General features: G+C 35.9%; 1 protein-coding gene across 1 annotated transcript in view; it reads left to right on the top strand.

The window, feature by feature from the left end:
- The first annotated feature begins 1,071 nt into the window (after nt 1-1,071).
- Nucleotides 1,072-17,176, top strand: part of LOC111414542 (plexin A) — a 109,781-nt gene continuing 93,676 nt past the window's right edge. The window contains exons 1-2 of the mRNA XM_023045915.2: nt 1,072-1,521; nt 1,899-3,037. Coding sequence (XP_022901683.1) covers nt 1,937-3,037 — 1,101 coding nt within the window. The 5' untranslated portion in view covers nt 1,072-1,521; nt 1,899-1,936. The remainder of the gene's footprint in view (nt 1,522-1,898; nt 3,038-17,176) is intronic.

The raw sequence follows: 17,176 nt of genomic DNA, 5'->3' as shown, positions 1-17,176 counted from the left end.
TTTTATTTACGTGACCTTCAAATGACCTTTAAAACTAAAAACGTTTTATCGGAATCTTAAAATTTAAAAGAATGAATGTAATCTGAAATCATTTCCGGCTAAAACTAAATCTTCTTATCAGAATTGTTATTCATTCAAACTTTCGGAATACCATCTTATTCATGTTTATTTTGAAAATTACAAATCTGTTTTGTTGTATCTCTTACCGCGCCGAATAGGGAAAAAAACGGCAGTTGCTCGTTGAAGAAGGGGGGTACCCCATTGGTTAATTTCGCTATCACAATAAAGAGCACGGATTCGAAAACGTCATTGTCCTTGCACTACCGACTCCTACCCCAGGGGCGTTGGGTAGAGGTAGAGCAGAGTTGACAAAGGTCGCATGGAGCTGACCCGGCCGTTCGGGGATTGCATTTGTCATCTGCTGGAAGGAGATAATTTGAAACTGTGTCGAAAAATTTTTGCCGGCACTGTCTACCAAGATAAGACAGCATCATTCTTCTTCATTTTTTTACTTCATTTTTGCCATAACTAATGAAACTATAAAGATATTTTATTTTTCGAGTCTAAATTCAAAAACGCCGTTTAAGATCTAATTTACAACTCAACTGGGTCTTTTATAATTAAGTTATAAAATCTTATTAAATAGAATCATACAGTGACAAAAAAAAAAGATTAAGAGAGTATTATTAATCATTTAGTCATTAGTAAAGTACGCGTTAAGCGTTTATTATTCCAAGTAAACAGGCCAAGAATGACGAAAAGAAATTATGACTAACACAGGTGATTTCATAATCGTGCTAGTTTTTGTCCAGTTTAAGGAATTTAAGTTTCTCGAGGTCGATATTCGTATAAGCAAATTTGTGAAAGCTAATTATGTTTATTTTTAATTTTCTTGTAGTAGCAATAACAAAATGTAACAAGACAATAACGCGTTATTTATACATTTACACTTTCCCGGAGTTATTGTACACCCGAAAAGAAACGGTGTTCGTGGGCTTCGTGAACTGTAATGCGCACGCGCGATGATCCGCGGTGGTAAGGGTGGGGTATGCATCCGAGAAATTCAGTTTCACTCCAGCGAGGGCAGCAGAGTCGGTGGTCCGTTCCGCAGCAAAACAACGACATCGGTGTTAGAAAACGTAACTATTTTTCATTTTAGAAGGATCGCAAGATACCTTACAATCCCTAACTCGCTTGGATAGTGATTAAATAAAACGGACTGTACCGCGCTTACTGAATAACCGGGTGAAGTTTTTGGTCGCGTTTAAGTGAACGTCCAGTGAGGTACATAACCTATAAAAGTGACTAAGGCCCGTCGTGTTTTCGTACGGACCCCTGCATTTATTCGATTTTAGTCCTTCGTTTTCAAACGATTTCGAGGTATTGTGTTGTTTTCTGTGCGGCTGTACTGTTTTCTGTTTGTAGTTGAATAGTTGCAGTGTTCGGGATTGTGGTAGGGACGTCGCTCAATTATTAAAGTAAAGTTATCGTGAACTATTTTTGAAGAAGACAGTCTTTGCGGTGAGTATAATTTAACAAGAGTGATAACAAAAAGATTTTTTATGTTATTATTATCATTGTTATTATTAAACGGAAAAAAATTAAAGTAACCGGGGGAAAATTGAGTTCTTGGATAAACGAACGATTTTGTGCTAATATTATGGCCCAGAACTCGCGGTTAACATTACACGCGCGTTTAAATAACAATAAAACATCAACAGATGCGACGTGATAGTTTGGCGGCGCCCCAATAGATGGCGCTGCGCATCCGACGCCCGATTTAAAATGCCTAAAAACCAGGGGGTCACGTAGAATGAAATAGCGGGCACTGTGACCCCTTGGATCGCGACTTCGAACAAGTCCTAACACGCTACTGAAGACGGGTCTGTTTGTTCTAGTGGGCCCATGACGTGAAGCCCCAACCTGCCGCTGCGAAATGAGGCGGCTAGTTTTGGCACAGCTGTTGCTCTTCTCGGCGCTGGTATCATCATCCAGCGACATCGTGCGTACGTTTAACGTGTCGTCACCGGAAGTTGAAAAGTTTAACCATTTGGTTGTTGATAAGAACACCGGAAGGATCTACATCGGAGCCGTTAACCGGCTCTACCAACTATCCCCAGACCTAGAGCTCGTGGTTGAAGACAAGACTGGCCCCGAGTACGACGCCGACGATTGTACGGTTTTAGAATGCAATTCAGCTACGAGGAATTTGACGAAAAATGTAAATAAGGCGTTGGTGATAGATTACACAACGACCAGATTGATATCATGTGGAAGTGTTTCTCAGGGGATATGCTCTGTGAGGAACCTGCATAATATATCGGACTTCAAGGTCGTTAGAGAGGCCGTGGTGGCCAATGATGCCACGGCTTCAACGGTAGCATTTATTGCACCAGGACCTCCGACGCCCCCCGTATCTCAAGTGATGTACGTCGGGGTAACCTTCTCCGGGAAGCCGCTGTACAGGTCGGAGGTCCCCGCGGTCAGCAGTAGATCATTAGACAACGATAGAATGTTTAGCATCGCACACACTGCTGTTACTACCGGAACGCGTATGTTCGTCAACTCCCTGGCGAGAGAACGATATGTCATCAACTACGTCTACGGTTTTAGTTCCGAAGGCTTCAGCTACTTTTTGACCACCCAAATGAAACACACCAGCTCTCAGAACCAATATATCAGTAAGCTAGTGAGGGTATGCCACGATGACGAGAATTACTACTCGTACACGGAAATCCCCATGGACTGTACCGGCGACGTGCACAATTACAACCTGGTGCAAGCCGCGTACGTCGGCAAGGCCGGATCGGACCTCGCTTCCGTCCTGGGAATCACCGCGCAGGATGACGTTCTCTTCGCCGTCTTCAGCGCCAGCCAAACTCCGAATCCAAGTAGACCGATGAACTCCTCGGCGCTCTGTGTCTACTCCCTGAAGGCGATCAGGCGGAAGTTCATGCAGAACATCAAGAACTGCTTCAGCGGCAACGGAGAGCGCGGGCTGGATTTCATATCTCCCAGCCATCGGTGCGTGTCTACGGTAAGTACATATCTGCGCACCCCTGTGGCGTTGAGGCGGTATTGATCGGTTGCCGGGTCGTAGCCACGCCAGTCCCTGACTGACGTCTACCGCCGAATTCCTCACGTGCATTCCGGTACTAACAGATATCATTTGCGGAGGACCAACGCGTTTTTATCCATCACCTCTACTCGTTCCCTTTTTTTCCCGGGATCGCGCTAGGTACGTCCTTTAACCCCGCCCACCGCTCTTTTCTTACCTCTTCTCTCATTCAACTTGCAATTAAAATAATCGAACATGTACTTATCTCTTTTTTATCATGAACATGTTTCAAGTTTTTTTTATAAATTAATAATCCTAAATATTATTGTGTTGATTAAAAGAATAAACACTGAACCGTGTTCGAAAATGAACTCGTGTCACTTCGTGCTCTGTTAGACAGTTGGGACATAACCTACAAAACCGGGTGCCATTGTCGAGCTCGCTGCTAATTACCGGCTGTTTTGTGACAAGCCCTTACAAACCTTCGATGGATCCTTTCAGAACTAAAAGTGTTAATGACAACAAAAAAATATAATTAAATACAAGAAAACAATATATAAAAAATATATTTTATTGTTGCATAAATTTGTTGAACAAATTTTGTTATTGTCGCATGTAGGTCAAATAGTGTAAATTGATGTCCTAAATTGCCGCAGTAACGAAACGAAGTTAAGCGACCGGCTTAAGAGTAGCGTTTGTGTTATACTGAATTAATTAATAGGAATTGCTGTTCGAGCGCCGCGGTTGTGGTATTAGCTTTAAATAGCAAATCCGCGTTGACCTTTTAAGGCCGCCATACCACTTGAGCAATTCGAAAGTAAGATCTTGCCGCGTCAGATGCATACTGGTAAAGTTACTTTGCTTACTACTTATTTTGCATACTACTTCTTTTGCGTACTATTTATTTAGCCGACTATTTATTATGCTTACTACTTATTTTGCCCAACCCAGAAACGAAATCGCTTCAAGAATAGAACTTCATTTTAGCAGCGGTCGTTCGGCACATAACTCACGCGTTTGACCGCCCCGTGAGCTGTAAAGTAGATGGATACATTAGCAAGGTGCTTTGTATTTCCTCTTGCCACTTTTTTTTTGTACAACAGTCGGATCGGGTATTGTTTTCGGATAATGTACGGACGGCGAACAAATGGGTGCCTTTCGAACAAAAAATATTAACGCAATTTCTCGTAGGCGCCCTAAAACATCCCGTTGGACGACGTACATTACTAATGTACTTTACAATGTCAAAGTATGCGAGTATTTTTCATTCTCCAAGAATAGATTAAAAATAATAAAATGGAACCATCCCATTGAATAATAGATTATTGTATTTAATGTATTTTTAAATATTTTAAATTCTTTTTAGTGCTAAGTTGGTATGTATGTACAGTTATCAACAAAAGTAAAGTTAAATTGGCGATGTTCCAATTATGCCTGCAATTCATTTTATTCTTTCTGATATCTTATTATCACATTATTTATTGTAAAATAACTTATTAAATAATTCGAAATATAAACAATCTTTCATGAAATTCTAATGATTCACAAATTTTTCCAAGATTGATGTTTTCAGAACGTTATCAAATGTTCTAAAAGATTTCCAGAAAATGTATATCATGCGATTTCTGAGATTTTTCAAAGATAAACATAGATAAAGGATGTTGTGATTTTTACATCATTTTCAAGAAATTCAAGAGTTTCAGATTATTTATATTAATTTCTTAGGTTATTCCGGGTTTATTTCTAAGCTATTCTAAGAATTATAGTGTATCCAGAGATTTTGGAAAAATTCCTAAAAATATTCAGTGATTTTTATAAATTTCTTGAAATTAATAAAATGTTTTTTATGGTTTTTTTACAAATTTAAAAGAGTATTGAGTATTTTTTTAATTTCTAACGATTTCAAAACATTTCCAGATTTTTATAACTAAATATTTAGACATTTTTCAATTTGTTAGTATTTCCAAAGGCATTTCTAGGTATTTCCAGATATTTGCAAAGAATTTTCAAGAGTTGCGAGGGAATTTCTTGCAATTTTTTAGGGATATCTGATGATGTTAGTCAATTCTAGACGTTTTTTGAGAATTTGCTTGATATTTAGAGAATTTCTTGGAGTTTTTAAGAGGTGTTACGGATATCTTAATATATCTAGGTATTTTTAACAATTTTAATTGATTTCCAGAAGTTGTTTATCACCTTACCCACATATTTATGGATTTTTAAAGATTTTTAGGTATTTCCAACTATTTTTAAAGATTAACGATGGATTTTCAAGTGTTGGAAGCGAATTTAATAGTGGATCTAACAGGATTTATAGGTTCCTAAAGAAATTGAGGAATGTCTATTGAGAATTCAGTAGCATTTTCAGGGATATGTTGAGATTTTCAAAGAAACAGAAGAATATGGATTTTAAAAGATTTTATATAGTTTTTTGAAGTTATTTCAAAAACATTTCTTGCTATTTCCAACAGTTCTTAGAGATAATTTCAAATATATCCATCAATTTCTAACAACTTCCAGCATTTTTGAGGTAATTCCAGAAACATACAAAGCATTTTTAAGGATTTCTTGAAATTTTCAATAGTAGTTACGAATTTTCAAAGACATCTAAAAATTTGTAGCAATTCCTAGTTTTTCTGAGGTATTTCCAGAAACTTACAAAAGATTTTTAAGCATTTCTAGAACATTTCTTGGAATATCCAACAGTGGTTAGGGATTTTCAAAGATATCCAAGAATTCCTAACAATTCCTAGTCTTTTTAAACATTTCCAGAATCTTACAAACAATATCCTAGGGAGGATTTCTAATCTTTTTGTAGATTATTAAGTGATTTTATCTTTGTATTTAGAATAAGAATATCTCAAAATATTTAGGAATTAACCAAGAAAGGATTAATATAATTTTTTTTCAATTATATTATTTATAAAACTTGATCGTTTGAGTATTGCTGTAAATAAAAAAAAAGTCGATATGTATGGTGTTTACCATAGATATAAAATAGAACGTCGGGATCTAGATAGAGCCTAGATGTGTAAATAAAATTATTCCAGACAATTTCCGCGGTCGCATTCGCGGATATCCAGGAACAATAAAGTATAAAACGGGCGCCAGTTTTATATGCCCGCGGTATATAAATTTATGTAGTGCAGCTGGTTGTAAAAGCTCCTCATTTCATATACAAACACTGGCATCTCGTTCAATTTGGCCGTCGGTGATCTAGTCGGTTTTGCGAAGGTGGAGAAGGAGGACACTTTCGTATGAAGGTTCGGTTCCACCTTCGTGGGAAACCCTCACGCCGGGTCCGAAACATACATATTTAACACCCCGCACACCGACTGGAAAATTTTTATTTTTCCTCCGCATTTTTAATAAATGCAGGTGACACGGGACGATCAGAAAAAAAAGGTTGAATAATGTTTGTGCATCGACTTTCTAGGCGTGGTCGGAACAAAAAATGTTTTTAATAAAATTTGTGTTGTTTATCAAGGTCATTTTCGGCCGCGGTTATACGACGTACGGTCGTTACAATTAATTATCGGCAAGTACATGACATTTGATGGTGCGTCATTTAAATCAAGAGCACTATCAAGGGAATTGATATGCAAACGATAGTTGTGGCGTATAAATCAGCCTTGATTCCTAGCGTTCTGGAATTGATGGATATTAATTAAATTATAACCCAGATTCCCGATAGCTCACACGTGACAATTTGCCACTACATCATCGGCGTCGTTCTCTTCCTTTCCCCGCCCTCGAGAAATCGGGATTTATCTGCTTATTGATTTTGAGTGCTTGTAATCTCTTTAGCAAGCACTTCCCTGGAATTTTCCCGGTTTTGCATAGGACGCGGTCGAGGTATTGACGAATCGTTTAAACCCCATTAGCTCTAACCCCCGTCGTTGCGGCCGTGTTTATTTTTAAAAGGAATTACTGACCGCCCAAAACGGCAGTCGCTTTTGTATTCTAATATCCTCAGTCAGGAAATATCTGATATTTACTTTAACTAGCTTTAATGCTGTTAAAGTTAGTTATTAGGGTGGTTCTATTTTTGAAAATATATCTTGAAATTGTAGGAAATTGTCGACATTTTGTGGTACGATTTTCGCTGGGTTAGCGATACTATTGGGCTTCTGTAATACAATTAAACGAATCTCTATTCAAAGTTAGCGTTTAAAAACCATAGAAAGTCCGTTACGGGGCGATTGCGATTCACGTTGTGAAATAAGGGGGGCGTAGTTAAGGGGGCGGCTGTTGGAAATTGGTAGGATATCGATTAGAATCGCTAATAATTGCTAGACTACAAGTGGGTGGAAGCCAGATATCGGCGGTTCTGGATCGTATTGTGGATCCATACCCGACAGGAATACATATTATTGAGCGAGTTTCGGTGCCTAATATCACCCTAATCAAGCCGTTAAAAAGCTGCCCCGTTCGTGATTGAATTGTATTATGAATGAGCTGCCCAGTTTTTGAATGAAGCGGCGCTAATGTAATGCAATCGGTGTCCCCAGAAAACGTTTAAAATGCAAATAGGTCCTTTATCTACCGTCGAAATATCCGCGCCTCTCTCTGCGCGTAAACTTCTACCCCGCCCCCGAGATCTTAATCAGCTCATTTATGGCCGAAAAACGTCGAAATTGGACCTGCAACGGATACATTTTATCTCGGCCCGAACTTCCGAATTCCGGCAAGGCATCCCGGCTTATTGTTAGATAAGTTTGTTTTAGTTTTCCATTATCCCACAAGCTTCCCTAATATCCCGAGTCTCACTCGCCTCCTTATCTGTTAACGTCAGCCGAAGAATAGGGCCCTTTTATTCCCGTATTACCCAGCTAGTTATTGCCTCGAGAAATTATACCCCGTGTGATTCATCGGCTCCAATTGAACTCCAATGTATCTTTCTACAGCGTGTCCCGTATCTTCCGCATCAGAGCATTATACGGTTGTAGAATACATTATTCTGAAGCGATCTTTCTAATAAATTTTTTTCGAAATGTTTATAATAACCGCACGGGAACTGTTTAACAACGACCAATAACGGACGACTTTGATTCACCGAAAAAGTTTATTTCTCTTTCCGTGACGAATCTATTGGTGAGTACACGTGGGAAACGAGTTATCATCGGCGTAGCGGACCTGAGGCTGATTTGCGATCTGCTGATTGGACGAAAAACAGTTCGTTTAAACAGTTTCCGTGCAGTTATTATAAACATTTCGAAAAAATTTTATTAGAAAGATCGCTTCAGAATAATGTATCGTACAATCGTATAATGCTCTGATGCGGAAGATACGGGACACGCTGTATAAATTTATACGTTTGTATAATAATTATTTGAAAATCAAGTAAAATAATTTAACCTAGTTAACAATTAACGCTCGGTCGAATGGAACGCGCGATCGGCGACCGCAAAAAGCGCATAGTCAATGTCATTGAGTGAAAGTGAGTTTGCTGTTTCGTTTTCATTATGGAGAATTAACGCGATGAGATGCACGGTGACCTTGAGGAATTAAATATCCCAACGGATCGATTAAGCTCGATGCGAAATATCCGGCCGGCGAGGGTCAGACTTCGACGAGCTTTCGAAATTATTTGAAAGGATCTCCAGTGGCACAAATAGGATGGGATTTCTGTATTGTTTCGGGTCGTGATTAGATTCCTTTACCCTGACTTCGCGTAGGGATTTGCCGTGGAGATTTGGAGAAATTGTGCTCGGAATTTCTTCAAAATAAATTCAGACAACATTTACGATTAATTAATGTAAGATTCCTTTCCTGAATATATCTGTTTCGCGCAATATGGCCCGCTCCGGATTTATGGTTACCTATTTGGAAAGAAATTGCGCTTCGATAATTTCTACAAGGAAACTCCATTACGACGTCACGATGGCTAAAGACGTCCAGTTTGGGGTTTATTAATTAGATCTCGCGAAATCGGGGATTTATGATATCGATGAGGTAAAAGATTGGATACCTGTAGGTGTCTCGGCGACGGCCAATTTTACATTCCACGTGCGCCTTGGGTTCTAATATTTCACGTGGCCATTAATTATCTCGACGATCCCGTATAAAATTCTATCTTGGTTCCCCTATTTTCTCCTTATAACTCAAGTGTTCTGGAAGTTTTCGATTACTTGGACATTTTTTGTAACCTTTATTTTTGATAATAATAATATTTAAATCAGATGGAAGTTAAATGTAGTTTAGAAACTCTGTGATGTGTTTAGATGGGATGAGATGAGATGAGAGAGTATTTCCTGACGGGAAGTGTGAAAGTGCTGTGTATTGGGCGAGGTCTGCTTATTCAAATAATACAAGTAGGATGGATAGCGAGGCGAGTTAGCGTTGGAAAACATGTGCGAGTAGTTATTTTTAGACGTCGGCGTTAGATTTCGACTGGAAAACTGTCTGGAGAGGCAACAACGGATACAACGGTATTGGCGAACCACAGTTTCTGAGAATTGCCCAACTCAGGTAGTAAAAATCCCGAACCATAACTCGCTTTCTCCGTGCACGACCTAGAAGAGGAATAATTACATCCTTCCATGGCAAAGTCGTTGCACTCGTCAAGGACCAATTTTAGAATGAATAGAATCCTTCACTCCAACCCCACCACTTTTTTCTCGTTATCAAACATGACAATATTTTATGAAATTAGTCAAGACGAAATAGATGAGTAAAACAGGGACAAAATTTGGTTGTGCCAGTCATGGTGAACATGACTGATACCGAGCCACTGTGCCGCTCATTGTCATGTAAATTCGAAATCAGTTTTTGCCGGTTTTATATGTCCGAGTACAATCGCTGTGTAACAGTTAGCCCGGCGCACTTTGCGGTACGCGGCTGGTATTATAAAAGGCGTTACATAAACATAGTCGACATGAATACATTACCGGGAATTCAGTTTTAACGCGGTCCGTTCGACAGCCGTACATTAAATTAAATGTTGCTCCGGTATATTTTAAAATTCCGCACTTGTTAACACAATAAAATACAATGAACACGTTGCAATTTGTATAGCGGCTCTTTCCACGTTTGATTGTTACAATGTTGGAACCTAATTAATCTTGACGAAAATTAATACGCATGCGCAAGTATATTAATTTTAATTAAGTTTCGTTTGTAATCAAAAATATATCTCTTTGTGAATTAAGGAAGATACCGAAAGAGGTCAATTTGTCAAACGCGAAATTCCAAGATTAATGATGCAGCAGAAGCCGGGATGAGCAATAATCGCTGGAGAGGAAGACGCGATAAACTATTTTTGGGGAATTAGCTGAGCGCAAATTGTTCAGAAAATAATAAGATTAGACGTTTCGAGTTCGCCATCTACATAAAGCGCTCGTAAAAGAGCGGGGCCATATTTTATAAGATTTTCCCTTCATATTAAACCTGCTCAATATGTCCTCCCCTATTCCCATTTTATCAATATTGCGAGCTTACGCCCCGCATCGGAGATACACCTTTTGCGAGCTAAAAAATACCTTCATGAATTCCGAACGTTATATATTGCGCCATAACTTTCCGATCTGTTTCATTTTTCGATAATTTCTTGGGATTTAGTGCAGATCGTATCCTACTATTCTATCCAGTAATCAAAAGATATCAAGGGAGGTTGTATTAAAGGTTCAAATCGATTTTATGATTGAGTTAAAAAGGAAAAAAGTTTGATGGAAATGGAATGAAGCTTATTTTAATGCAAAAACATTCCAATCTGTTTCACTTTTGGATAATTTCTCGGAATCTAGATGGGGCTCTCCATTCGAAATCATCGATTTCAATTAAGTTTTCAAGTTTGTCGATGAGAATCCGACAAAATTAAATTTTCACTTGATTTAAATAATCCGGATTGAGTCGCTTCAGTCGACGCCAGAGGTTATCAGACCGGGAGTTGTTTATCTGCCCTGACCTTCAAATCACTGCCTCTAGATAAAAAGGAACATAAACAAACGTGCAACGAGGACCAAGCAGCCTTTGAACTTGCTCGCGAAGGCCTTTTCAGAATGTCCGCGCGCAATGTCAACACCGATACCCGTGCAAAACAATTCGTTTTGCCATTCCCCAACCGTCTGGGTATTTAATTAAACATCTTCAAAGGGCGCTGCGCACCTGCACAGATGAAAGAGGTCTTTCTACTTCTGCGCCCTCATTATTGTGCCCAAATATTGACGTCTAAGCGCATAAATACCGTGGAGGCCCAAACGGAATGCAATTCCCATCCTTCATCGTCAAAAAGCACTTTGCGTTTTACGAGGAAACGATGTACTACGAAGGGCTTATAATATAATATCGTTGATGGGATGTAATACAATATCGGTCGGTTAACTGCTTTTTAATTCGGTGCTCCGTACATTCTAACTAAGGCGATTATGCATAAAGCCCTACAGGCCACGACCACAACTGGATACTTCCTGCTATACCGCTCGCCTGCGTAACAAGAAAAGTGTTGGTTAATTAAATTTTCAATCCATCAAAATTCGCTCTTCGTTTTTCAAATCCTTGTACAGGGACAACAAAAAAATAACCAACCCCTCGAGATACAAGGGGCGTTATTTGGGCAGTTGACAAGCCTATATATCACGGGGGCGAGGGTGTAGAGACGCAACACTCTTCGGTGACGTCCCAAAAGCAACTGCTAGCGGTAGTTCGAATATAAAATACATTCCGGGCAAATGTCACCAGCACATTGTCTCCGAGCCCCGGGTCACCGACTCTAACTCCAACTTTCAGATAAGCACGCTTTATCAATCATGCTCGCGGATGTACTATGGGCGTTTTAAAAAACACCGCTTCCGTCTGAACCATTTTCGAGCAATCAAAACATGAATAAATAACACGCTTACATATTTTACGAAACTGGAACCGCAACTATATAAAATATTTCTTTCATAATATTCCTAAAGGGTAGTGCACCTAAAAATTTTACACACAAATATTTTCAACAAATTCTATCGACCAACTGAATTTTGTATTCATATTTTGTAACCTTGCCACCTTATCTGTCACCATACATTATCTGTAAATCATCTGTTTCCTATCTACCATCATCTGTTGTCACCTCGAATTGACTGTTTACTACATCTGCTTATATCAACGCAATTTAAACTCTAGAAATCTATTAATACTTATAAAATCATTTCAACAATTTTTTGCCATACTGTTCAGAGGGAAATTAAAAAATTTACGCAAAAAGCAAATATATTGAAAAATGTTTCAAACAAAAATTGTTGGTAATTTAATTCTAATTAAATATTATTTGAAACATTTTTTAGTACAATCATTTACTATTAAGATAACCTTAAATATATAAATATATATACAGGGTGAGTTATTAATATCCCGGCGAACGATAGTTGCTAAACCGTTCGAGAAAGAAAAAAATGTTTTATACAAAAGTTATTTGACTCATCACTTTTTATTACGTAAAATTATTTTCACTTAAACACATTTTCCTTTAAATTTAGACATATGACTATCTATTAGACTATCTACCATCATCTGTTGTCAGCTCGAATTGACTGTTTACTACATCTGCTTATATCAACGCAATTTAAAGTCTAGAAATCTATTAATACTTACAACATTTTGATGCCAGAATAAGTCCTAAAATCATTTCAACAATTTTTTGCCATACTGTTCAGAGGGAAATTAAAAAATTTTCGCAAAAAGCAAAAATATTGAATAACGATTCAAACAAAAATTGTTGGTAATTTAATTCTAATTAAATATTATTTGAAACATTTTTTAGTACAATCATTTACTATTAAGATAACCTTAAATATATATACAGGGTGAGTTATTAATATCCCGGCGAACGATAGTTGCTAAACCGTTCGAGAAAGAAAAAAATGTTTTATACAAAACTTATTTGACTCAGCACTTTTTATTACGTAAAATTATTTTCACTTAAACACATTTTTCTTTAAATTTTAAATATCAGGAAAACTATTAAAGTTAGACATATGACTATCTATTAGACTATCTACCATCATCTGTTGTCAGCTCGAATTGACTGTTTACTACATCTGCTTATATCAACGCAATTTAAAGTCTAGAAATCTATTAATACTTACAACATTTTGATGCCAGAATAAGTCCTAAAATCATTTCAACAATTTTTTGCCATACTGCTCAGAGGCAAATTAAAAAATTTACGCAAAAAGCAAAAATATTGAAAAATGTTTCAAACAAAAATTGTTGATAATTTAATTCTAATTAAATATTATTTGAAACATTTTTTAGTACAATCATTTATTATTAAGATAACCTTAAATATATAAATATATATACAGGGTGAGATATTAGTATCCCGGCGAACGATAGTTGCTAAACCGTTCGAGAAAGAAAAAAATGTTTTATACAAAACTTATTTGACTCATCACTTTTTATTACGTAAAATTATTTTCACTTAAACACATTTTCCTTTAAATTTTAAATATCAGGAAAACTATTAAAGTTAGACATATGACTATCTATTAGACTATCTACCATCATCTGTTGTCAGCTCGAATTGACTGTTTACTACATCTGCTTATATCAACGCAATTTAAAGTCTAGAAATCTATTAATACTTACAACATTTTGATGCCAGAATAAGTCCTAAAATCATTTCAACAATTTTTTGCCATACTGTTCAGAGGGAAATTAAAAAATTTACGCAAAAAGCAAAAATATTGAAAAATGTTTCAAACAAAAATTGTTGATAATTTAATTCTAATTAAATATTATTTGAAACATTTTTTAGTACAATCATTTATTATTAAGATAACCTTAAATATATAAATATATATACAGGGTGAGATATTAGTATCCCGGCGAACGATAGTTGCTAAACCGTTCGAGAAAGAAAAAAATGTTTTATACAAAAGTTATTTGACTCATCACTTTTTATTACGTAAAATTATTTTCACTTAAACACATTTTTCTTTAAATTTTAAATATCAGGAAAACTATTAAAGTTAGACATATGACTATCTATTAGACTATCTACCATCATCTGTTGTCAGCTCGAATTGACTGTTTACTACATCTGCTTATATCAACGCAATTTAAAGTCTAGAAATCTATTAATACTTACAAAATTTTGATACCAGAATAAGTCCTAAAATCATTTCAACAATTTTTTGCCATACTGTTCAGAGGGAAATTAAAAAATTTACGCAAAAAGCAAATATATTGAAAAATGTTTCAAACAAAAATTGTTGGTAATTTAATTCTAATTAAATATTATTTGAAACATTTTTTAGTACAATCATTTATTATTAAGATAACCTTAAATATATAAATATATATACAGGGTGAGTTATTAGTATCCCGGCAAACGATAGTTGCTAAACCGTTCGAGAAAGAAAAAAATGTTTTATACAATACTTATTTGACTCATCACTTTTTATTACGTAAAATTATTTTCACTTAAACACATTTTTCTTTAAATTTTAAATATCAGGAAAACTATTAAAGTTAGACATATGACTATCTATTAGACTATCTACCATCATCTGTTGTCAGCTCGAATTGACTGTTTACTACATCTGCTTATATCAACGCAATTTAAAGTCTAGAAATCTATTAATACTTACAAAATTTTGATACCAGAATAAGTCCTAAAATCATTTCAACAATTTTTTGCCATACTGTTCAGAGGGAAATTAAAAAATTTACGCAAAAAGCAAAAATATTGAATAATGATTCAAACAAAAATTGTTGGTAATTTAATTCTAATTAAATATTATTTGAAACATTTTTTAGTACAATCATTTATTATTAAGATAACCTTAAATATATAAATATATATACAGGGTGAGTTATTAGTATCCCGACGAACGATTCGAGAAAGAAAAAAATGTTTTATACAAAAGTTATTTGACTCATGACTTTTTATTACGTAAAATTATTTTCACTTAAACACATTTTCCTTTAAATTTTAAATATCAGGAAAACTATTAAAGTTAGACATATGACTATCTATTAGACTATCTACCATCATCTGTTGTCAGCTCGAATTGACTGTTTACTACATCTGCTTATATCAAAGCAATTTAAAGTCTAGAAATCTATTAATACTTACAAAATTTTGATACCAGAATAAGTCCTAAAATCATTTCAACAATTTTTTGCCATACTGTTCAGAGGGAAATTAAAAAAATTTACGCAAAAAGCAAAAATATTGAAAAATGTTTCAAACAAAAACTGTTGGTAATTTAATTCTAATTAAGTATTATTTGAAACATTTTTTAGTACAATCATTTATTATTAAGATAACCTTAAATATATAAATATATATACAGGGTGAGTTATTAATATCCCGGCGAACGATAGTTGCTAAACCGTTCGAGAAAGAAAAAAATGTTTTATACAAAAGTTATTTGACTCATCACTTTTTATTACGTAAAATTATTTTCACTTAAACACATTTTTCTTTAAATTTTAAATATCAGATAAACTATTAAAGTTAGAATTAAAGGGAACTTGATGAGCAATTCAACTAGCACACAATATACAGGGTGTTCCATTTAAAAAACTTAAGAAAAAGCCATTTGAAAAACATGAAAAGTAATTAACCTGTATATAATATATACAGGTGTCTCCGAAATAACTTATTGATTTCATCTACATAAATAGGGATTTTAGATTATATTTTTTTCTATGAAATAAATGACAAAACTTTTTTGTAATGTGTTTTGAGGGTTCGATCGGTAACCGAAACGTATGTTACGTTGAAGATTAATTGTTGAACGTTACGCACGCGGCTCCAAACGTCAACAAGCCTGCACTACCCGCAGTCCCGCGAGGATAAATGGCTCTCAGAAGTGTTGAACAAATTTTGCCCATACGTTTAGATAAACGTGCACTTGTCCATCTCGGCAACTTTCCGTGATTAATCTAGATTTCGTTTCCATTAATAACCGACGGTCGCTCCCTTGAAATTTGTCAACGCGCCCGTTCGCGAGGATATCGGGCAACTGTCATGCGAACTTTTTAAATGCACTTCGCTCAAAGATATACACCTTTAATTTTAAGTTTCCAACGCTTCGAGTCGTTTAGTTTGAAGGAAAGATATGCGCTAGACTTCTTCTCTCATCCCACGCTTCGTCTCTCTTTTTATTCTTTATTTTCGCTATTTCCTCTATTCTCCATCAACTCCCTATTTTTCAACCATTTTTTTTTTTTTTCGATTTAGAGAATATATATTTTCTTCAAAGAGATTTTTAATACACGTCGCTGAGTGAAATATATTATTAACTTCATCAGTAGGATCATTCGCGGAAACATTCCATTAAGCCTTTTGAAGTCCTAATGGGCACGTATATGTGGGATTTGAACAGACTAAGTAAAATCTATCTATACCACCAACACTCAAAATGCACTCAACTATAAAAGCATGTTGTTAAATAAATAAAATGTTACAAACACAAAGTAAATCAAATGAAATCGGAAAATTTTATCAGACAGTAATCCAATATAAGAATGTTGGTGGATTTTAAACGTAAAGTTAATTTATAGGCTTGAAATGGACTTTTATGCGAACTCGACGAAGCTTGAGGGTCGAGGCCATGCGAGTTAATCCGAAACATATGCAAGTTGAGAACACATCTCGGTATCCTATAAGGTTACATGGCATTCGCGTTAAGTGTAACTGAGTTTGGGAAAATGCAATTTGAATATTAACGTAAATTCGTAATTTAACTTCAACATAAACTAATAAAATTAGCAAATTACGTTATTAATAAATAACTATAAAAATGTTGAAGTAGCAAAACTAGCTACACGGAGATGATTCTGTTTCTTAGGGGACCGCCTCCGCCTGCTTTACGTTTGGAAACATGTGCTTAAAACGTTTAACAAGTGGGAGGAAAGTTACGCTTCTGTATGCTAAAGCCATCTGGTCCGGACTGCTTCCCCGGTTATTAAAAATGAACAATGGTGGCCGTAAATAAACTTTGTAGTCGCTTTGTCGTGCTTAAACCGAAATGGAACTTTCCCTTTCCGGTTCCGCGCAAAAGAAATTCCTCCATTTCTCTTCGAGTCATAAAACCAGCCCAGTAGTAGTAAGAAAGGTTTTAAGAAAAGCATTAAGAAAGAAAACACATAAAGAAAACGAAAACTGGCTGTGGAAGAGTA

Source organism: Onthophagus taurus, chromosome 8 (assembly GCF_036711975.1).
Source record: "Onthophagus taurus isolate NC chromosome 8, IU_Otau_3.0, whole genome shotgun sequence".
Taxonomy (NCBI): Eukaryota; Metazoa; Arthropoda; class Insecta; order Coleoptera; family Scarabaeidae; genus Onthophagus; species Onthophagus taurus.
Note: the sequence above shows the minus strand (reverse complement) of the source record. Positions and strands in the feature narration are given on the sequence as shown.